Source organism: Bidens hawaiensis, unplaced genomic scaffold, assembly GCF_021521415.1.
Source record: "Bidens hawaiensis isolate Kalapana, Puna unplaced genomic scaffold, B.hawaiensis_p1.1 tig00028552_1, whole genome shotgun sequence".
Lineage (NCBI taxonomy): Eukaryota > Viridiplantae > Streptophyta > Magnoliopsida > Asterales > Asteraceae > Bidens > Bidens hawaiensis.
The window spans coordinates 103,852-127,949 of NW_027494679.1; the positions used below are offsets into that span (position 1 = coordinate 103,852).

The 24,098-nt window shown below is 35.9% G+C and overlaps 2 protein-coding genes and 1 pseudogene across 2 annotated transcripts; 1 reads left to right on the forward strand and 2 right to left on the reverse strand.

Annotated features, from left to right (window-relative positions):
- The first annotated feature begins 1,003 nt into the window (after nucleotides 1-1,003).
- LOC143577396 (protein disulfide-isomerase 5-2-like) lies at nucleotides 1,004-5,167 on the forward strand. Its single transcript, XM_077061238.1, has 5 exons — nucleotides 1,004-1,239; nucleotides 1,347-1,450; nucleotides 2,654-3,024; nucleotides 3,692-3,999; nucleotides 4,611-5,167. Exons 1-5 carry the CDS (start codon nucleotides 1,033-1,035, stop codon nucleotides 4,875-4,877), a joined length of 1,257 nt encoding a protein of 418 aa, XP_076917353.1. The 5' UTR covers nucleotides 1,004-1,032; the 3' UTR covers nucleotides 4,878-5,167.
- A 1,137-nt stretch (nucleotides 5,168-6,304) lies between these two features.
- Nucleotides 6,305-7,341, reverse strand: LOC143577400 (putative F-box protein At4g05475). The gene is made up of 2 exons (XM_077061241.1): nucleotides 7,029-7,341; nucleotides 6,305-6,930 (listed from the first exon to the last, which is right to left on the reverse strand). Exons 1-2 carry the CDS (start codon nucleotides 7,063-7,065, stop codon nucleotides 6,305-6,307), a joined length of 663 nt encoding a protein of 220 aa, XP_076917356.1. The 5' UTR covers nucleotides 7,066-7,341.
- Nucleotides 7,342-8,602: 1,261 nt separating this feature from the next.
- LOC143577401 (non-specific lipid-transfer protein AP10 pseudogene) lies at nucleotides 8,603-8,941 on the reverse strand (annotated as a pseudogene).
- Nucleotides 8,942-24,098: the final 15,157 nt, after the last annotated feature.

Consider the following 24,098-nt stretch of genomic DNA (forward strand, 5'->3'; position numbering starts at 1 on the left):
AAGAAAAAACAATTTTGAAATGCTTTAGTTTGAAACTTTTTAGAATTGGTTCATTGTTATATACTATAAACCTAGGTGTTTTAATTAATTCTTCTACCGTATCAAACGTGACTGCTAGTCTAATGTTGATTGAATTTGTGTTAACTCGTTCTTGTGGGGAATCATTAGTGTTATAAAACCTAAAAATGTTCTTCGGATTTTGACCTGACCACACATGTTTTAAGTAGTACTAAATTATTAATTTTACCGATTACCCGACATGTTTGTTACATTTCTAAGCCTTCTTTTATCAGTAATATTTTAGGAGCTGGGTTAACACAATAACACATGTATCAAAGAAAAAAAAAACATTTCACGTGTACGACGCCAAAAAGATTAACATGTTGTGGGAGAAACGACTTGATAAAAGAATCAAAATTTTAGTTATTAGTCTTATTATATAACAATTTTCAGGTGATGATAATAGATTAACAAAAAAAGGTATTTGGGTTTACATATAAACGTTGATTATAAATGTTCCTCACTGATCCCTTTGGTTTGATTTGAAATTGAATATTGTTTAAGTTAAAAATTTAAGTTGGTTAAATCATAATCGACAATTCTCACATGTTCATTAATTTCAATTTCAGTAAATACTACATCATTTTGTTTTAAGAGAAAAAAAATGGTATTTTAAAATACCAGTGACCGAACCATCACGTCTATAACCACCACCACACCTTCGAACACGTGACCCGAGGATTCGGATTCACATCCAAATGCAAATCACACGAGCCAATATTAACCCATTTGGCTTATAAACTCCGTATCAATTGCCATACAAACAATGTGAGACAAGTCTCATACCTTGCAATGAAGTTGTAAACTTATTAATATTATTATTATTATTCTAAAATTAAATATTCATTCATTGAAATAATAATAAGTCCAAGGTTGACAGATTCTGGATCTAAACAAAAGCCCTAATAAGTAATAACTAAACTAACACTGGAAGTACATACATCCAAATCCAATACAAGAAGGAAGAAGAAGATGATGCCTGGTGTCCTCTTAACAATAACAATAACAACACTTGCAGTTTGTTGTATCTCGATCTCTTGTCATGAATTTACAGTAGCAGATGGTAAAGTGTTGGAACTCGATGAATCCACCTTCGATTCAGCAATATCTTCGTTTGACTTCATCTTCGTTGACTTTTATGCTCCATGGTGTGGCCACTGCAAGCGTCTTTCTCCAGAGGTAGTATATGTTTCGGTCATTCATTTAGAATGATCTAACAAGTGTATTGACATTAGTGTTGAGTTTGTATCACTGTCAATATTAGAACTTGAATTGTTTTGATTCAGTTAGATAAAGCAGCTTCTATACTTTCGGGATTGAAGAAGCCTGTTGTGATTGCAAAAATTGATGCTGACAAATACTCCCGTATTGCTTCAAAATATAAAATCGAGTATGTTCCATGCCTTCATTACATTTCTTTTATATTCAAACATGAAATTGCCTTAACTGGTCCTAAATCAATATTAGAGGTGGAAATTATAAAATTTCTTATTTACAAAAAGAAGCTAAGCTAAGAGGGCAGCATATGTATTGATCGGGTCGAATTGGTTAAATGGCGTCTAACTTGAATTCCTTATACATAAAGACTGTTTTATTCAAGAAATTAGATTAGATTATTATCATTTGCAATCATATAGATAGACCAGTTCATAAAAGAACATAAAGAATTGCCGACATAAAGTGTTTTGAGTTGACCCAACTCCTTCCGAACAGGATCATTAGATTACCCCTAGAGGTGTAAACGAGCCAAGGCAAGCTCGAGCTCAGTTTGTTGAATGCTCAATCTCTAAAGCTCGAGCCTGGCTCCTAAGTGGTTTTTCAAGCTCGAGCTCGGGGTGAGCTTTGCTAGTTCATTATGCATTAATTACTTAATTATTTTATTTATATATTTCTATAATTATTTACATGTATATTTTTATATATAATATAATTATATTACTTGATTATTTTTATCATAACAATATAATAATAGTTATTATATTAATATATTAAACTGTGATCTTATTATTATTATTATTATTATTATTATAATTATTATTAGCTTTTATATAGCTGTTAAACTGTGATCTTATTATTAATATTATTATAATTAGTAGTAGTTTTTATATAACTGTTAAACTTTGATTTCCTTTATTTTGCTTTATTTTCCTTTATTTTGCTTCATACACATGTACTTAGAGCCGAGGGTCTCTCTGGAAGCCACCTCTTTATTCCTTTGGATAGAGGTAAACCCTACTTATAGCTTTGCTGTCGGTGGGATTTTACTGGGCATGATTGATTGATTGATTGATATTAATATATTAAATAAAACTATACAAATAAAAAATTTGTTTAGGCTCATGATCGGTTTGGGCTCTTGATTAAATGAGCCTCAATAAAATCTCGAGCTTGTTTAAGCTCAGCTTAATTCGAGATTTTAACGAGCCGATCTTGAGTAGCTCACAAGTGGCTTGGCTCGTTTACACCCCTAATTTACCTCTCTTTGATTCATACTCGTTAGCCAATATGCTTGACCTTGGTCAATGTTTGTAACTTTGTTTTGTTACGATATGATTTTGAATATTAGTAGATGATTTTTTGTGTTGTGAAACAGTGGTTTCCCCACGTTGAAGCTTTTTACGCACGGAGTTCCCACAGATTATAACGGGCCAAGAAAATCAGACTTACTGGTCCGCTACCTCAGAAAGTTTGTTGCTCCTGATGTTACTGTTATTGAATCTGATTCTGGTATTACCGAGTTTGTTGAAGAAGCCGGGACCTTTTTCCCTATATTCATAGGCTTCAGTTTGGATGAGGCAGCAATTTCAAATTTGGCAGTTAAATATAAAAAAAGCGCATGGTTTTCGGTGGCAAAAGATTTCTCAGAAAATACCATGGATTTATATGATTTTAATAAGGCGCCTGCTTTGTTAGCTCTTCATCCAAAGTTCAATGAACAGAGTATCTTTTATGGTCCTTTTGAAGGTTAGTTGACTTTCAGATGATGTGGCACTTTTTATTAATGTCACATTGCAATTTGGTGGTGGGTAAAATGGGCAAGTTTGAAGTTTCTATAAGTAGTAGTGTAACAAATATGATTACAAACACTTTATTATTACACTAATGATAATAATCGTTTTAAGTAAAATGGTTTCAGAAGGTGTATGAATTGAAAACGCACTTGAGATTGTTTTTTAGGAACTAGTTATCTGATTATTGTGACTTGAAGTTGCAATAATCAAGTATTATTGCTTTGATAGACAAATTATACTTCTGCTTATGTGGTTATTAGAGTCCAATTAAATGGTGATGCATCGTTATTAATTATCTTAGGGTAAAAGGAAATGACCCGTTTCCCCTTTCTTTCAACCTAATTTGAGACCTTTACTCCCATTTCACAAAACATTTTTCCTGTTTTCTTTTCGTTAAGTCCTTTTTGGTAAAACGTTATATTTTGTCAATCAATATGTTAGATTATTAAATAGCTAGAATGTGCTAAATAGTGATTATCTGCTTGCCATTATTATTATCCAAACACAGTTTTCTTCAACCTGTTTTATCACATTTGATTATCTCATTCTGAGTATACAATATCACATAAATCTTTTAACATTTTTTTTACAAATGTTGCAATGTGTTTATGAACACGCAGATAGTTTTTTGGAAGAATTTATTAAGCAGAGTCTATTGCCATTGACCCTGCCAATGACCGAAGACAATCTAAAGCTATTAAATGATGACGAAAGGAAAATTATTTTGACAATTGTGGAGGATGAGACGCATTATGAATCCAAAACATTATTTAAGTTATTGAGAGCTGCTGCATCCGCAAACCGTGATTTTGTATTCGCATATGTGGGTTATAACCAGTGGAAAGATTTTGCTGAGGATTTTGAAGTTGGTAAGAAAACTCCGTTGCCAAAGATGGTCGTTTGGGATGGAAATGATGTCTTTTTCTCGGTAAGTTTAATTCATAAAAAGTTGGATTAATTGGCATATAGCCTTACAAACATTGAAATATCATAATACCCAACCAAAACTAAAAGTATCATATACGACCAATTTTAATGAGTTGACCATTCTACCCCTTTCCATTATGTGTTTCGTTTATACCCTACTCTTTTATGTGTTTCGTACTTGTGTTCTCTTTTATTCTTTTTATAAACGAAAATTGTGTAGTGTCTATATCATATATGTATGTTATAAAAGAAACCAAGAAAGTTAGATATAATATTTTTGAGAATATAATATTTTTGAGAAAACTGTTGTTTATGGTTAAAAATAAAAAATACTAAGTTATAAAAGGGTTTTATAATTGGAGCTAGAAATGGGTAACTAAAAAATCGAAGAGTCGAAGGTAAAAGTGGGTGTATATGAATTTTAAAGTTTTAGAAAAATAGGGTAAAATGGTCATTAATAATTTTTTTAATGAATCGGGTATATTTAACTACTTTGTAAGGGCATATGTGATATTTGTTTGTTTTGCATGACTATATATGATATTTTCATATGAAATTGCCACTAAAAAGTTTATAAAAGTGATAAAAAAATGACCATTTGAGGCTGATTAGGTTATTGATTCGGAGATCATTGAGAAAGAGGATCAAGGATCCCAAATCACACTATTTCTTGAAAGATACAGAGAAGGGAAAGTGATAGAGAAGAGAATGGGCCCATCAGTTTGGGGGTATATTTCATCCCTTTTTGGCATGAGAAGTGTGTATATTCTTGTGCTTGTGGCTTCCGTTGTGTTTCTTGTTGCAACTGCTGGAAAGGAAGAGCCCTTGGTGGTTGGTCACGGAGAACCTGCACGTACGTCTGCTGACAAGGAAGATTAGAATTCGTATGGATTGTTATGTTGTTTAAGTTATGAAAGAAACAAGGAATATGCATCAACTTTGCTGTATAATTAGATGATTCCAAATCGAGTAAAGCGACCACACACGAGGCGTCTTCTTTATCGTTTTCTTACACAGTTTGTCTTTTGTTTATATAATGAAACTGGATTTGTCAACATGCACGCATTGTAATTGTGCAATCGTTATTGTAATGTAGCTTTTCTCGTTTTGTTATGGTTAGATAAATCTTAAACCCACAAATCGACGATTTAGAACTTGGAACTAGTCGTAGTCGTGGTTTATGATTGTTTATACTTTATTATTATTATTATTATTATTATTGTCGTTTTTTTTCTTTTCTCAACTGGAGAGAAATCAAATACATTTCACAGCAATTTTCATTTATACACTTAGTTTTATCTCTTAAAATTTTGTTGAATTTCTGACTACCAAAATATGTCTAAAACGTTTCACTAGTGCCAAAAAGGATTTTTTTTTTCTTTTTAAATTCAGTTACATATTTTTTGGTAGCAACATAGTGGAAGTAAGACAGTGTAATGAGTTAAACGTGCCATTACCATGTAGGAAGGGTATTTATGTAGTTAAAAACTCATTTTAGTAGCATACACGTTTATAACTGAGTTAGATAAAATTAGAAAAGAGGTAGACGCACCTTTGTAATCAGCAAAACATCAAACGATTTGAAAAATGTTATTAAAAAAATATAGAAAGACTAATATAAAGTAAAGAGAACGAATATATAATTCTTAAATGAAAAATAAAATATACAAAAGAAAGTAAACATTAAAAATCAATATCCCAATATCGATAAAAGTAATAGATGGAATTATGAACGTAGATAATTGATTTATACATTTTAGCAACTTATGATTTTTATTTTATCATAAATTGGAGTGCATAAGCAATGGCTCACTAGCTTTAGTGGTTTAATTTCGAGCTCAAGCATAGACTTTGGCTGGTGAACCCAAGTTACCTGAGAGGGTGTTTGTTTACAGATTGTGGGAATGTGGGGTTATATTTTATTAAAACTTTTAACTATACCCGACAAAACAAGCAGAATGGATAACGTGTCAGGATGGGTTCTGTCGAGATGGTTTGAGTCATAAGCAACACCAATTTGTAACTATTAAAATCTGCAAATTAGTCATTTAAACAATCTAAAACAGGTTCCACAACCATAAAGGAAATGCATTAAACTCCAAAAAACGAAAACTCCAAAACAAACAACTTTCAAATCTACCAAAGTAACAAATTTCATAAAACTGGAGATAACATCAGCAGAACATAGATACCGTGATTTACCATTCTTGAGCAAACAGAAGACTGTTCTACTACACCAAACACAATTAGTTTCCAAACATCATATTACATTCATAAACTGATAAAAGCACACACCAACTCACCTCTCAAGGCTCCACAGCATCCAAGTCGTCTAAGTTACCATTATTATTGGCGGTGTAGTCATCATCATATAGATGATCATACGGATCATATACCTCCCAAGGTACATAATCAGAATCATATTCAGGTTCATATAAAACATCACGAGCATATGGATGCCCTTTAAGCTCCTCCCAAGGAAATTTTACATTCTTAATCTGTTGTGAACATCTTTTCCCCCAGTCTTCGTGTAGACCCCACATGTTCCGGCACCGACGCAGGTCAAGTGATTGAAGGTGACAGCAACTTCTCAGAATGTATTGCAACCCATGGTTTGTCATGCTGTTCCCAATGAGTTCCAGGTGAGTTAACGCACGTAAGTGCCTCCTAATTGCCAAAGCGCTATCATCCTGCATACTAAGAATGTAGTCTATGTCATCATCACTACCATACGATGATCTATCAGCTTTTTGGTTCAGTTTGAGTGTTTTCAACAAAGGGCAATAGCGGGCAACATCTTCAATATTGTGTTCCCAAATTTCCGTTTCAATAAAGCCGAGTTCCTCCAGTAGTGGTAGTTTCTTGAAAGCTTCACCCCATTCTTCGTTAAAGATATGGCGGAACAAGTTCCAGACGTCTAAGCTGACTTGATCTGTTAATAAAAGCAAATCCAAATAATATATAAGAAACTCGATCTTTAAAAAAGATACCAACGCAGATTGCATATAATTAATAATCAGTCGTGCATACCTGTCAGCAATATAGAGAAGAAGCTCATAATCACCATAGCGGACGGTTAAATCAAGCAATTGACCTTGGCTTCTGTCTACAGCCTTACACATCTCCTTGTATGCGGCCCTTCTAACGGGATCATCCAAACATGCTTCCCTATAAACGACCCTCCACATGGCAGGGTCCTTGCAGGCATTACGCCAGGCTGTGCACACTTTTTGGGCATTCTCAAGTCGGTCAACCGCATCAAGTCTTTGGAGAATATTGATGGTTAAATCCGACGGAAGCTCCGACCAGTTCCTTGTTCGCTCTTCAATTTTATACTTTGATTTTGATGTCATTGTCACTATAACATTAATTCACAAAGCAAATAAATACTTTTTTATTGTTATAATCACTTTGTTAAAGTATGATCATGTAGACTAGGAATGTCATAGCAAACTAAAGTTCAAATCCACTAACAATTCTACATGAAATTAAGTGTGGATATTGAAAAATAAGAAAAAGAAAAAGACAAACTGAATCCTAGAATAACTGAAACAATGAAAACATACATACATACATACATGCATACATCGATTCATGAAGAAATTAGGGAAATTAACTCACATTACACTGAGAGAATCGGCTGATGGAGGCAGTTACGAAGAACACATTTGTGTGTTGCTTTGAAACATATATATATATATATATATATATATATATATATATATATATATATATATATAGCAACCGCCCATTTATTTCGATATTTACTTTATTTTAGAAAAAAACGCAGAAATGTTTGGACGTTACACCAATTTAATTTATTTTTTTAGTAACTGAATTGCATTGAAAGTTTTAAATTAGTTATTATTATGTCTAGAAGGTTAAAAGTACACATTAAATTTTCTTTAAGAAGTTTTTATAATAACGTACGTAATATTTATAAATAGTTGATAGTAGTTAATGTATGATCGATGTGATTTTTATTTCAAGTATGTGTTAGACAAAACCGAAACGGAAAATGAAACGGAAGGACTGGCCGGACCGACGGCTAATGATTCGGTCCGTTTCTTGTTATCAATTTATGGGGGCTGGTACATAGTCATTGTTAATGGCTTCCGGCTACTTAATTAATAGGATTAATTGTGATTAACGAACATGAACCTTGGAGAAGATTGCTTTATACCATTATCGTTTTCAAAACTAAATTAAAATTATTTGTTTTTTAATATTTAAGTAAAAAGCGTTCAAATTAAAACTAACCATAAATTCCTTGTGGAGACGATTCGACTTTCATTTACTACGTATTTATACATATTTTTAACCGACCAAACGACATCGATCACAGTATCACGTTTATTTATAGTTTAGTCTATGCACCAAACTCACTAAGGCCATGAACTGCCAAACCCAACGTCATATTACACGTAATTATTCTAACTTCGGTACTGCCACACCAGTTGTATAACTCTCATACTGAAACACTGCATCATCAAAAGTTAAAATGAACTAATTAGCACTTAAGAAAATTCACATACATCACATTCACATGCAAACATTAACAGTTTATAAACTTAGGTTTAATTAAATTTACTAATTTAGTACTCTCACGTGGAACAGTCAACAGTAGGACTAATTGGTACGCTGAGAGTAATTCTACATTTAGCAGCAATGTCCTTAGCAAAAGTGTCGTTAAATGCATACGCAATTGCTGTTTCCTTCGCACAACAGCATGCGGTTTGCCTATCAGCCTTAGTCGGGGTAGCGTTTTGAATCCTCTGCAAATCGTCGCAGCAACTGAGCGGTGGAGTCCCACCTTCCTTTAGGAAGTTTAAGCATGATCCAAGCAACTTGTTAACAGCAGTACAAGTAATGGCTTCGTTTGGCTGCACCATGAACTCAGCTATGACTAGCATTGCCAGCACAACTATCACAAGTCCTTTCATCTTCGATGGTACACTACCACACTCGAGTCTCGGGTTATATGTTGTATATTCTATTGAAATTATAGCAGGTGGTTGGGGTGAAATTAGGTTGCAACATACAAAGATAAGGATTCAATAAACGGTGTGACATTACATTTAAGTGTTTTAGTCATGGAAGCGTGACACGATCGAGATAAGTTTAATTAATGTTAGTTCAGTATGAAGTGTTGAAGTTGTATATGGAGTGCGCGCGTGACATGTGCACGTCGTCTAAAAATAGTGAACTAGCTAGTGATTACGCACATTGTTGCATCAGTTAGTAGGTGTCTAGGTAGAGACGGACCTATGTGTTGGGTTGGGAGGGGAGGTCAGTCCATCTTAAAAAGAATTTAGTTTTATTTATATGTGAACATGTCGACCGTCCCCCTTAAAATTAATGTTATGTTTCGATGTCGCCCCCCAAAAAATTAATTCCTGTGTCCGCCATTGTGTCTAGGTGAATAGATTTTCGCCTCTAGGTGAATAGATTTTCGCCTGGTACCGTAAAATTTATAAATAAGTGGTGCACTCTTTTTGTAAAATTATGTAATTTTGTATATAAACAAATTGATTTTGTAATAAAATAAATTAACACCAATCAATATAGAAATGGTAATTTATACAAATTCTTGTTTAATATTTGTTGGTTGGTGGATATAGCAAGAAAGCTGCCATATTTTGTTTAGGGAAAATTTCCTAAATAGCCCTTTTAAAGATAGAGAAACACACAAATAACCCGTGAGATTTCGTTTTTCAAAAATAGCTCTTGAAATTCAACTTTCACGTGATATTGGGAATTTCCCCGTGAGATTTCGTGGACCAATCAAAATCTGCCATTTGTCAAGCCCTCCCACCTACCAGCAAGTTTTCATCCCAAATCCGTCTTAAAGGTTACTTTTCACATCAAATCTAACCTGATAAAAACCAACTTTAACGTGATGTTTCAAGTTGTTTCTGTCTCCAACGTGAGTTTTCAAAAAAGATGGTTTTTGTGTTTTTTTTGAAATTTATCTCCAAAGATTAATTTCAAATGAATTTCAACTTCGGAGACGAATTGTGATTAAAAGCAAACTGTCAAGATGAATTTCAAGGGAATAAAGTATTTCTTCTCAAAATGGGTTAGGTGGATGGGGTCCACATGAAGTATTTTCCCTAATAATGTCTTTGAAAATGAATTTTATAACAAAGCCAACTATGACTATGGTTTTCAACATAAAATCAACGTATTTTGAAAGGGTTAGGTGGATGGGGTCCACATGAAGTTTTTCTCCTCAAAAATGTCTGTGAAGATGGATTTTATAACAAACTAGTTTGAGGCCTGTGTATTACACGAGTAATTGTTGAAAATTTTAAACTTTGACCATTAAATGAAATATAGTCAACAAATTGATCATATATTGTTAATACAATTACAATTAAATTAAAATTACAACAATTACATAATTAAGATTACACAAATATGTTACAAATAGGTAAAAACTTCCTTTTACACTACATTTGTGATTGTATTAGTAGGTATACATTGTTTATCAAAAATCAAAATCTTTAGTCCACGTCTGCTTGTAACTCATAATAAAGTAACATATAGGTCTGCTTATAACTCTTAATATAGCCATATATAGTTGTTCGTGTGACAAAAAAAGTTCTCCAAATACATACCAACTCTAGATAAATGATTATATATATCCATGATACTAATAAAAAAATATTCATACACATAAAATATCATAACTTTTAATCAATTAATATGATGTCATTTGAGAACATATGCTTATGTTTATAAAAAAACATGATTATCCCAAAAACATATACCTGAACTTGATAATATAATCATCCTTAGAATATTTACAATTTGAAATTGATTGATCATGATAAATTTGTTGTCATTAATATTCTGTGTATGACAAATTTTTAATTGACTTTATATTTTATAATTAAAAGTTGTATAATCAAGCAACATAAAAACCAAAAATTTAAATATAACAAAATAATTTGTTTATTTCATATGAATGTTATTGCCAGGAAAATGAAAAATACATACTGAACATTAAAACCATGTTTAAATAATAGTGATTATTCTGAGTTAGAAGAATATTAGAAGATTTAAAGTTGCATAAAGTGAAGGTAGTGGTTTTTATTTATAATCGTTGAATGTAGGACTGTCACTTTTCCCCGTAACATGAAGCCCAACCCAAGAAAACTTGTACCTGAACCCAAACTAACCCGACCCGAGAAACTCGAACCCAAGAAAATACTAACCCGAACCTAAATCGAAGTAATTCGGGTTGATTCTTGGGTCCGAATTCTAGGTTTCAGGTCAACCCGAAAACTTTTGATTTTAAAATCATATATATTTTTAGGTATTAAAGGCTAAGCCTTAGCCGTTGACGTTATCAAGATTTAGTCCAAGTCGATTGTTCTCATTTCACATATTATGAATCGAATGTTTATTGTTTATTATTTTGAATATAAACAATAACAAATACTTTAATTAACACTTCGAAATTCACTAACCGTCTCTTGTCAATCCATATGAAAAATACTTATTATATGTAGTAATGGATTTAGTTGGAATAAACCTATAATTTTAATGTCATATATTGAAATGACTTAAAAGATAAAGAACATATATGAAAATTGGTTGAAAAAAGATGAGGAGGGCTATGGTATTGACAAGTGGCAAAAAATGGTAGACTTTTATTAGAATAGATAGATACAACTTTGACTTTGATTTTTTACATAAAATCAACGTATTTTGAAAAGGGTTAGGTGGATGGGGTCCACATGAAGTATTTTTCCTCAAAAATGTCTTTGAAGATGGGTTTTATAACAAATCCAACTATGACTATGGTTTTCAACATAAACAAATATAAAAAAATTAACACTTCATTGAAAATATTTAATTAATTCACAACTAATTGAAAATAATTACAAACTAATTTCTAATTAACAAATCAGATCAGATTTACGCAAGGTTTCAGAAGGCCACCGAATTCATGACCTAGAAGCCGACCCCAAAATTCTCGACCAACTTTCATTCCGTTAAGTAGATGAGAGGAACAAGCCGAACAACTTCCATCATTATAGAACTTATCAACGTTTAGAGACCAACAATCAGAATCTGAATTTGGCAATTGCCAAAACGTTTGAACCGGGAAACATATGTACTATGGGAAAATTTTAGCGACACTTGATGATTCCATTTATTCAATTTCAACACGAATTAAATGTTATATATCTAAAAATAATTCATGGATGGATTCATATGGGAGTGGGAGAAGAAGAACATGGTTGTTGTGAAGGACAGAGGCGTAGCTACTCTTTGACTAGGGGGGTCGGTCAACCCCTGTGAGAAATATATTTTTAGTGGTATATATATGTTAAAATCTCCACCGACCCTGTGAAATTTTGACACCGACCCCTGCGTAATTTTGAGAACGACAAAAAGACCCTGTGAAAATTCGAGAACGACCCCCATGAAATTTCGAGACCGGCCATAATAAACAATAAATTTACAAATTTAAATTTATAATTATATAAATGTATATAAATAACTAAGTTTGAGTTTAATTGAAACAAATTTAAGGCCAATGCCGAATCAATCTATTCCTAATTTTTAAGTCCAAGCCCAAAACTCTCAACCTAATATACATTTAAATTATTAAAAAAATGTTATTATGGCCCAAGTAATTTGTTAGGTTAGTTCAACGGATTATAAGAGCTTTAATTTTCAAAGAATGTTTCGACTTTCTACATACGTTGGTTTGCTCACCAACTTCATTTGTATTGGTTTATCGTTTATTGAGGCTATCTATCGTATTACCCGTCGCAACCGCAAACGTTGAAAATAATTTTACGTGAAGTCTGATTTGTGTAATCAAATGAGTGATGAGAATTTAAACGATAGTTGTATTTGTTTTATTGAAAAAGACATGCGTGCTATATGATTTTTTTTGTTAAGCTTCAAAAAATGAAAACGTGTTAAAAACAATTTTAGACATATGGCATTTTATTTATGCATTTCTAGTGAAGTTTCGCGTATTTTGTTTGTTTGATTATCTTTTTTCTATATTACTCAAGCCGACCCGACTCTAGCCGATCAGAGGGGCCCAAGCGGACAAAAAAATTATATACTGATTACTTGACACGACCGGCCGAACCGGATCGAAAAAAAATTATGTAGCAATGGTAAACTGAATATCGAATAAAAATTTTTTCGACCCCTGTGAAAAACTTTCCTGGATATACGTGTGTTTTGAAGTAATCCTGTGTTACCTTTACTGTTATTATTCGTGTTCTTGAATCACCGAGTGTTGGTATTCCGCACCAATACTCGTTTAGTTGATATCATATTGTAGTGATCCAGATTCGGGAGTTACAATTGGTATCAGAGCCTTTGACGAACTCAGGCTCGTTATTGTGATATCAACGATTCAAGAATATCACCTGCAAGGTTACGAGACGTTTTTCTTCCGGTGAACTGTTCATTGGAGAAGAAGAGAGGGAAAGGTTTTGGTAAGGATTGGTTTTAGTTTGGAAAGAAAATCAAAACCCATATTTTCGGAAGTTTGTTACATCTAGATTGAATGATGGTATAAACTGAGTTATCGGACAAGACTAGTTTTCGGGTGTGCTTCATTGTTCTCGGCCATTTATTGTTCTCGGTAACACTGTGTTCTCGGCCTACATAGTTCTCGGTCAGTTGTTTTGGTCAACAAGGGTAGTTCTCGGTCAACAAAAGTTCAACATCTTGAGTTCTCGGTCAAGGGGAGTTTTCAGTCACGATTTGGCCGACAAGAGTGGTTTTCGGTTTAGTTCTCGGTTGACTCTAGGTTCTCGGTCAACATACCTCAATGTGTTCAGCCCAGACTGTTTATTTGGGCTTGCCTTCTTGGACTTAGCTATTGGACTAAATTTTTAATGGACCCAGAATCAAACAGTAATAAATTTGAAATGGCATAATTAACCAATGGCAGCAATTCAACAAACTCGTCACTTCACCAAGAACTTGATTCCATCATGGGCACTGCTACTCGCATACCCCGTCTGTTATCCCACGAGGGGTTCAGTGAGTGGAAATTACGTTTCGAACATTATGCTAAAATGAAAGATTCAAAGATTTGGAGAAGTATCGTGAGGGGACCTCAAAGAATTACTTATCAAAGGGCTGGTTCAACTGAGGTCCTTGTGAAACCGGTTGCTCACTACGATGATGATGACTTTGCAAAAGTTGAAGAAGATGAGAAAGCTTTATCAACTCTAACTATGGCACTTTCACCCGAGATTGCTCTCCAGTTTAGAGAGCTCCAATCAGCAAAGGAGTTGTGGGCCGCACTGATAGAAGTTTATGAAGGTAATGAGGATATGAAGAGAAGTCGCTAGGATTTGTTGCGACAAAAGTTTAATATGTATAATCATGTTTTGGGAGAGACATTGGAATCTCAACTTCAGAGGTTTATATCCCTCGTAACTGAAATGAGAATTGCTGGGATTTTTCTGCAAACCTCAGAAATTAACAACAAGCTAGTGAACTCTCTGCCGAAAAATTGGGATATGAATGTTGCAGTTATCAAAAAGACCAAATATCTCAATAGAATGAGCATAACTGAAATGATTTCCACCATTAAAGCATGCGATATGGATGATAAACAACGGGCAATAAATCATGCAAGTTCTTATAGTGCTGCCGGTTATAACGTTGCCTCTAATAGTGCCCTCATGTCTCAAGATAGCTTCTCACTGTTCAAATCTACTCAACAACCACCATAGGGAAACTTTCAAATGTTCTCGTCCACCCTTGGTCAATCATCGTCGTCAAATTCACCTAATCCAACTCCATTATTTTTTACCAAATCTGGTTAGTGTGCCAGTGATTCTGGCAAAACCACTCCTAGTGTAAACTCCAACCAGATTCCCACTATACCTAAAGAAACTCAAGAAAATATTGCTCTAATGGCGGGATTCATGAATTGCTCTCATGCATTTCTGGCCGGAGACTTGGTTCAACCAGTGGTTACTGCTGAACTTGATCAGATTCATCCCGATGATGTTGAAGAAATGGACATCTCGTGGCAAATTACCATGGCAGTTTTCCATGCAAAGAAGTTTACCAAGAGGACGGGTAGAAATAACCGGAACATGCCTAATAACCAAAAGGTAGGTTTTAACAAAGAGACACTCAGATGTTACAACTGTCACGAACCGGGTCGTTTTGCTCGTGAATGTACTAATCCAGCTAAGGAAGGAAATACTGAAAGGGCCTTGGTTCCAGTTGGAAATGCTCGGGGTGAAGCTGGAGGTAGTTCTGGAAATGGTGAAAGAGGTATGGTTGCTCAAACGTTCTCATGGGAATGTCAGATGGCTGCGCTGAACATTGGGAATCAAACCGCAAATTTCGCAACAGTTGAGGAATCTGAAGAGGAGAACACTGCTGAGGAGAAGGTCAAGGAGCTCCAGTTTGCATACATGGCGTTCACTTCTCCGGACTCATCTGAGGTACGTTTTCAACCATGTTCTTTAAACTGTGGTGAGAAAATTGAGATGTATCAACTTCATAATGACAGTCAAATTAGAGATATGGAAAGAATAAAATCAGAGAGCTTTAAACTTAAGAAAAATGAAAAATGGTTTTTAGAGAAAATTGAGTCTCTCAACAAAGACATTAAGAAACTTAAGTCTGATTTTAGTATTAAGAGCTGTCACTATCTTGATGCTAAACAAGAAATCGCTGATTTGACTGCTAAACTGGAAACCGCCAAATTTGAAATTTTAAATTTGACTAGCAAGTTTGAAAAGGCTGAACTTGATTTTAAGAAATTCGATGGCTCCAGTAAAGTTGTCAACTCAATGATTGAAAATCAACTGTGGTGGAAAGAAAATGAAGGTGGGGGAATAGGATTCAGTCAAGTCCCCCCACCATACAACCACAATTATGTCCCCACTCCTGTTACTACAGAACAGGAAGAAAAGATAAAGGACATGAAATATGGTAAACAAGATAAGGGTGATGGAACCGGATCTGCGAATACTGGTCCATCTACCTCAAGTATGAACGATTCTAATGTGTCTACTTCATGTGCAGAAAAAGTAATTGTGAAGGAGTGGACTGATGAGGATGACGACCCTAGCTTTGATTTTGATAATAATTTTATTTCTAATGTTTCTTTAGAACTTCCTGTTTTGAATTCTGTTATTCCGACTGTTTGTGTGGGCTCTGTTTTAAAGAGCAAGGATACTTGTGTGATTGATTCGGTTGAAACTTCAAATTCTAATAATGTGATTTCTGATAAAAACAAAATTTCAAAAAATTTAAAAAATTCCGAAAAATATGTTGCACCTAAGTTTGTCAAGGAGGGATGCTCTAATGACAAACAAGGTGATAAGTCCAAAAGGCAAAATGTGAATTCTCGCAAATCTAAACAGACTAGTCCACACAACCAGTCCAGACAAGGAGCTGCCCAGAGTGAATTTTTCATAAAACGTCAGACATGTTTTAACTGTGGCACTCCTGGTCATATTGCCAGAAATTTTCCACATCGTCCGTACATTCCATACTACGGATTTTATCAAAGAAATATGCCATATGTGCCTCATAATGCTTATAGGAAAGGGTTTAGACATTATTCGGCTAGTTCCTCATTAGACCAAACTCAACATGATTAAAAGAAGGGTTAGTAAAGGTGTTTCAAATTCAAAATCACATATAAACACTAACACTAGACCTAAACAGGAGAAGAAAACGGTTTCATCTAATAATTCTACGTATAAGGCACAGGAGATCATGACAACCATTCGTACTTATAATTCCAAATCTTCCAGACATAAATGGTTGCCTAAGTCTTCGGCGAAAGCATCTAATCATTCTATTTTTAATGATTAAAAGGATATGTCATGGCAATCCGTGACAACTGTAGACGAATCAGGGTCACCCAGTGTAAGTATGGACTGGGTACCAAAATCTAACTAAACCCGCGTTTTGTGCAGGGACAGCTATGGAGGAATATCATCAAACCTTGGTATGTTGATAGTGGCTGTTCCAGGCACATGACTGGAGACATCACCCAGCTGCACGACATTCAAACATTTAATGGTGGGTATGTGTCCTTTGCGGGAGGAGAAAAGGGAAAGATCACTCAAAAAGGTACTGTAAGTAACGGTGTGTTGAAGTTTGAAAATGTTAATTTTGTTCCAGAATTGAAGCATAGTCTTTTAAGCGTGTCACAAATTTGTGACAAAGATTTTTCAACTCATTTTACTAAAAAGGAGTGCTTAATTCTGAAACCTGGTATAATCATACCAGAAGAGTGGATTCTTGTTCGATCACAACGAAAAGATAATGCTTATGTGATCGACATGAACAAAAATGTTCCTGACAAAATAACCTGCTTGTTTTCAAAAGTGTCAGAACATAATGCGATGCTTTGGCATCATCGGCTTGGTTATGCTAATATTAAAAATCTAAATCGTCTTGCTAAAAACAATTTAGTGCGTGGTTTACCAATCAAAGATTTTGTGACTGTTGAAAAATGTGTGGCGTGTGCTTTGGGAAAACATCATCGAAAATCTCATAAGCCTAAGTTAATTAATACCATCTCGTCAGTCTTTCAATTACTTCATATGGACCTTTTTGGGCCGGTTCATGTGTAAAGCTTGTCTCGCAGCTCTTATTGTCTAGTTATTACTGATGATTACTCACGTTTTACATGGGTGTTTTTCTTGTCAAATAAGAGCGAAACTGCAGATCTGATCAAGAAGTTTGTAGTATTAATGGAGAATCAACTTAACCTAAAGCTGAAAGGAATCAGGTGTGACAATGGAACAGAATTCAAGAATGCAGTTTTAATCATTTTTACTCAGAAAAGGGGGTGCTTTGTCAGTACAGCGTTCCAAGAACACCGCAACAAAATGGTGTCGCTGAAAGAAGAAATCGAACCCTGATCGAGGCAGCGAGAACGATGTTATGTGACTCCAAACTGCCATTGTTTTTCTGGGCCAAAGCCATCAATACGGCCTGTTATGTTCAGAACCGGGTGATAATCAATAAGTCCAAGATGAGGACTCCATATGAGATCGTTTATGGTCATCAACCCACTGTCGCACATTTCAGAGCTTTCGGGTGTCCATGCACGTTGGTAAATCTAGAAACCACTCCAAAGTTTGGGGCTGCAGCAGATGAGTGTTACTTCGTTGGATATGCGGGAAATACAGCTTACAGGGTTTACAACAAGTCAACTAAGCAGATTATAGAATCTTATGAAGTCCGTTGGTTAGAGAAAAATGAGACTGATGCCCGTGTTGGTCCTGATTGGTTATTCGACTACAATGAATTCTTCAAGCCTTTCAATGTATTCCCAGTCATCAGCACAGACTCTCCAGGTGATCCCACCGTGGGAGTAACACAAGACAGTTCTCAATCATTGTCTCATATTTCTCCGTTGCTAGATGATGAAGCTACCGAGCTGACCAGTGTTGACTCTCCCAGCATTTCAATTTCAACTGAAAAACAGCCTAATCAATCTTTGGAGACTGCTTGTTCACTAATTATGTCTGAAGATACTACAAATGTTGAGGGGGAGAGTTCCGTTCCTCAGATATTCGGAAGCACTCTGTTTCCGGATACCATTCCAGATGAATACGTTGCCGGCACCTCGTACTCTCACAGTACAGCAACGTCGGGATGGAAAAACCCACTTACTGACTTCGGGAGAATGTAACGAATCTTGAACCTAACAATGATGTTTTTGATCATTCAATTCCTTCAATAATTCAAAAGAATCACCCGATTGAGAACGTCATAGGACCCATTGAAGCGGGTGTGTCCACCAGAAGTCAGGCCGAACACATAAATAGTTGCATGTTCTCTTGTTTCATATCTCAAATCGAACCAAAGAATGTTGAGATGGCCCTTCAAGAACCTAGTTGGGTTGATTCCATGCATGAAGAATTGAATCAGTTTGAGAAGTTGAAGGTATGGAGATTGGTTAAACTGCCGGAAGGAAAGAAAGCTCTTGATACAAGACGGGTTTTTAGGAACAAGCAAGATGACACCGGGGTTATTGTTCGTAATAAGGCACGACTGGTAGTTTGCGGGTTTCGTCAGGTTGAAGGGTTAGATTACACTGACGTCTATGCTCCAGTAGTTAGACTTGAGGCAATTAGAATTTTTCTGGCATATGCATCTTACATGGGTTTCACAGTTTATCAGATGGATGTTAAAACAACGTTTTTTGTATGGTGAGGTCAAAGAAGAAATTTATGTCGATCAGCCACCGGGCTTCGTTGACTTTAAGAATCCAAATCATGTTTACAAATTAGACAAGGATCTTTACGGGCTACATCAGGCTCCACGGGCGTGGTACGCTACACTGACCGCGCACCTACTTGACCACGGCTACAAGCGGGGAACGATTGATCAAACCTTGTTCCGGAAAATTGTCGGAAAGGATTTAATCCTGGTTCAGATTTATGTTGATGACATCATCTTCGGTTCCACCCGTGCTGACTTGTGCAAAGAATTTGAAGGTGTTATGAAGAAAAGATTTGAGATGAGCTCGTTGGGTGAAATGACAACATTTCTGGGGTTACAGGTTCGACAAAGTTCAACGAGAATTCTGCTACATCAAGGAAAGTACGTTGAAGATATGCTGGCTAAGTTTGAGTTTCAAGATTCCAAGAGTGCTAATACTCCAATGGCTGAAAGACCGCTTTTGTCATCTGATCCTGAAAGGAGTCTCGTAGATCAGTCATATTATTGATCGATGATCGGGTCTCTGATGTACCTCACAGCCAGCCGTCCCGACATAATGTTCGCTGTCTGCCAATGTGCTCACTTCCAGGCTAATCCTAAACTCTCTCATTTAATTGCTGTTAAACGTATTTTTAGATATCTGAAGGGACAACCGAAGTTAGGTCTTTGGTATCCCAAACAATCAGAATTTGATCTCTATGCTTTTGCCGATAGCAATTATGGTGGAGATGACATTGACAGGAAATCCACGTCAGCTGGCTGCCAGTATCTCAGAGATAGGCTCATTTCATGGCAGTGCAAGAAACAACAAACAATGTCTACCTCGACAGCCAAAGTAGAGTATGTTGCTGCGTCTGCTTGCTGCTCTCAGGTTATCTGGATGCAAAATCAGTTGCTGGATTACGGTTTGGAATTTCTTGACACTCCTATTTTCTGTGATAATGATGCTGCCATCGCTATTGTGAAAAACCCAGTCCAACACTCTAAAACCAAGCACATCGATATTAAAATTCATTTTATTCGTGACTGTTTCGATCGAAAACTGATTCATCTTGAACAGGTCCATACAGATAATAATGTGGTAGACCTATTTACAAAACCGGTCGGAACAGCAAAATTTAACGTGCTTGTGAATTTTCTTAAAATGCTACGTTTCGAGGATTGGGTCTTTTTGGGAGTAAATTTGTACTTGTTTTGTTTAATTGTTGCACAAATTTAGGGGGAGAAAAATCAAAAAGACAAAAATAGTGTGTGTGCGTTGCTTTTATTTTAAAAAAAATTACTTTAACATTCATTTTTGCTTAAAATCACGTCGGTTGCTCAAGTTTGAAGGACATATACTTGTATATGGTTGGTCCGGTGTTCTATCTGTAGTTTCACAGGATAGCCATTCACCTAATGACTGAAAGCACCCAAGGCGATTATGATATGTTGGTTGTGTTTCGTGTTCTTTTGCTTAAAATTATGTTGGTAACTCTAAGTCGGAAGGACATGTGTTTTTATGCATGTTTGGTCCGGTTAACCACTTGTGGTTACAATGGATAGTCATTAACCTGAAGGCTTAAAGTGACCGGGGTGACTAAATGCTTAACGCGTGTATTTTACTTAACTCTCACGGGAAGTGATATTATTATTCAGTCAATAGCTTTTTTAGAAGCTCAAATTTTTCAAATGGAAATTGATCCAACCTTTGGAAAGTGATAGATAAATTGTTTCTGTGTGCCTAACGGGTGAAGTTATTAGGCTTAAAAGGCTCTATAACAGTCATTGATGTGTATGGTACTTTCCACGATGCGTAAAAGTTAAAGTGATATAAACTAAATTTGCTAAACTTAATGTGGAGAGTCATTTTGAAGACATGTGCATGTCTCCAGATACATCTCTCCGAATGATAGGCAGAAAAGTAATTACCCAGTCATACACGAGCTCGTTAGTCTCTCGATCACCAAAAATATTGTATAATCAAGCTATTGCTACTACTATTATTATTAAAAAAAATATTTGTGATTGAAGTAATTTATGTCTATTAAAGTTATCTCATTATCAAGGCTTCAAGGGTTCAAACTAGAACTACAGAGATGGGGGCACACAAGTAAGTCCTGTCATGTCTCAAATGAAAGGCCTGTTAGTTTACTGGCACTAAGTCCAACGTTCAACCTTAAATCTAAGCCATGCTTTGTATAAAAATTATTTTGATCAAGCACTAGGGGGTTGGAGTCAAATTGGGATGATCTGGGGAAAGCCAAATACGCTTTGAGAAGAGATAGGAGGCATCACTGAACCTTAATCATATCACTGATGCGATGAAATATTATGCTAAGTATGGGATACACGCTATCAATCTGTCTCTTAGATGTCATAATAATGCTTAACTGTTCTTACGGATGATTTGTTGAACTGGTCACTAGTGTTATGAGTAATTGGGCTGATAATGGATATATTGGCTTTGATTTGGGGTTTTCGGTTGATCTTAACCAGTTTGTTGCAGGTTTAATGGTGTTTTTTAGGGATCTCGGTGGGATTGAAGACGATTGTTCGTTTCCCGAGGAGGAATCCAAAGGGGTTCTCTGCCCAGCCGGAAAGGAGTTTTCGGTTTGACTTATGTTGACCTAGAACTCCCATATATTATCATATATCGTTCTCGGTTTGACTTATGTTGATCGAGAACTCCCATATATTATCATATATCGTTCTCGGTCATCCATTGACAGAAAACCCCTCTGTTCTCGGTCAATTGTAGTGACCGAGAACCCCTGTTCTCGGTTGTCTTTCGCTGATTTCTGTTGACCGAGAACACCCTTTCTTGTCCGAGATCCCCCCTGCCTGGCACAAAATTCTCATTGCTCGGGCCCAGATTCTCATTGTGGTACACTATTGGGTTACTCCAACGTAACCTGGACTGCCACAGAAGTTCATTTGAGTCCACCATGCTTAATAATAAAATTGTATCTTAATTTATGGTTCAAACGAAATTACTTCTATCTAACTTGTTAAGTTTGGTGCAGATATGACTGATCAAAATCCGTTAAAGTTTGTAGACACTTATAATTTAGCTGGTCACCTGTATGATCCGCCACTGGCTCACAAGGAGTTCAAGTCGATGATTGTTGGACTAAATACTTGCAGGATTTCTCATGCTCTTCATGAGAATCCTGTCATTTGCAAGAAGATGATTACTGATTTCTGGAAGAATGCAAAGATCAACTCTCAAGGAGCAGATGGAGTTACTTCAATCGACTCCAAGATATAGATGAAGCCTGTTACCGTTACTGAAGCAATTATCAGAGAGGTACTTCTATTTGGAGATGAACCTGACTACCCAACAGAGTATTCTACAGCCGAGGTTACTGAAGTAATTACTAGGATGGGGTATGAAGGCACTTATCCACCGGCAATCAAGAAGCTGTTTCACCCCTACTGGAGATATCTATTGCACACGTTCTTCACATGTATCTCGGGAAGAAAGGGGGGTTCAGACGAGATCAATCACACTCAAATGTCTGCCGTTGCTGCTCTGATCATGGGTTGGAATTACAACTATTCCAAATTCGTCTTCAATGAAATGATGAGCAATCTCAGGGCAAAGAAGAAGGAGATGTTTTTGATGTACCCAAGGTTTTTGCAGATGATCTTTGACTCTCATTACACTGATTTGGTTAAAGCTGTTGAGACCTTGGATATGAAGACAATGGGACCCAACTCCTTTGGGTTAATGAAGCAGTCAAGAAAAGGGGCCAAAATAGTTTACAGGGAATTGAGACCCCTGGAAAAATTCGGTCATTTTGCTGAGACCGAAGCTGAGCCTGTCATAGCTCAGGTTGCTGATGAACACGTGGTACCCGCTCAACCACGTGCTGCTACGTTTGAGATCTCCGATGATGAAGATGAGGAAGAAGAGCCTCGTCATCCAAGTACTCTTACAGATGATGAAAAATTAAAGGCCCTCGAAGCTGCTAAAGCTCTACTTCAGTCAACTGCTCGGAAGCCTCCTCTGACAGTTACTGAAAACTTTGAGGAAGATTATGTTGAAGAACCAACTGCTGATCTCATCCATCGTAAACGAAAACGGGATGATTCGAGATCTAGCGAGTTGGCCAGTGAAGTTAAAACAACCAAAGCTACACCAACACCAACAATCACACCAGCACCAGAATCAACCTCCAGTCCTTAACAAGTCACCGATCAACCAAAATCACATGTCCCAGAACCACAAACTGAATCAGTTACATCTACTACTGAGCCAACATTTATGGAACTGTTGTTAAGTGATTTCGGTGATGACTTTGATTTTGAAGCAGAAATTCCGCACACTAACGCTGCAGATATCCCCTCTAGGTCATCTAGTCATTTTTTTCATGGTCAGTCAAGTTCAGGTGTTTCAGATAAGGTTGCTCAAATTCTTGCCATATAGAAAGCCTTTCTTCAGAACAATGGAAAAGGAGTGGTTCTTGAGAATGCTCCTGTGGACATTCAGGCTCTACAACGACGAGTTTTTGAACTCGAGCAGGATTCGGTAATTAAGGATATTCGTATTCAGGAGCTTGAGGCCAGCAATTCAGACAAAGACTCCAAGATTAAAGAATTGCAGTCTGGAATGGGAGGCCTAACTGCCATGTATCTCGATCTTCAACAAAGGCTATTTAAAAAGTTTGGAGACGAGTTCAAAAGTAATGAAGATATGGTACATCGAGCTCCAACTACTGATCAAGACAAAGATTCAAATGCTCATCCAGACGATAATATTGGTGTCAGTCGACAAGAAGAATCAGATTCTCTGAATCGTTACTTGGATGAACCATCTGTTACAAAAGAGAAGTCTGACAGAATTAAAAAGAAGTTGCTTGAGAAGGGAAAGAAGAAGCTGCTGGTAATGAAGAACTCAGATCAAAATGT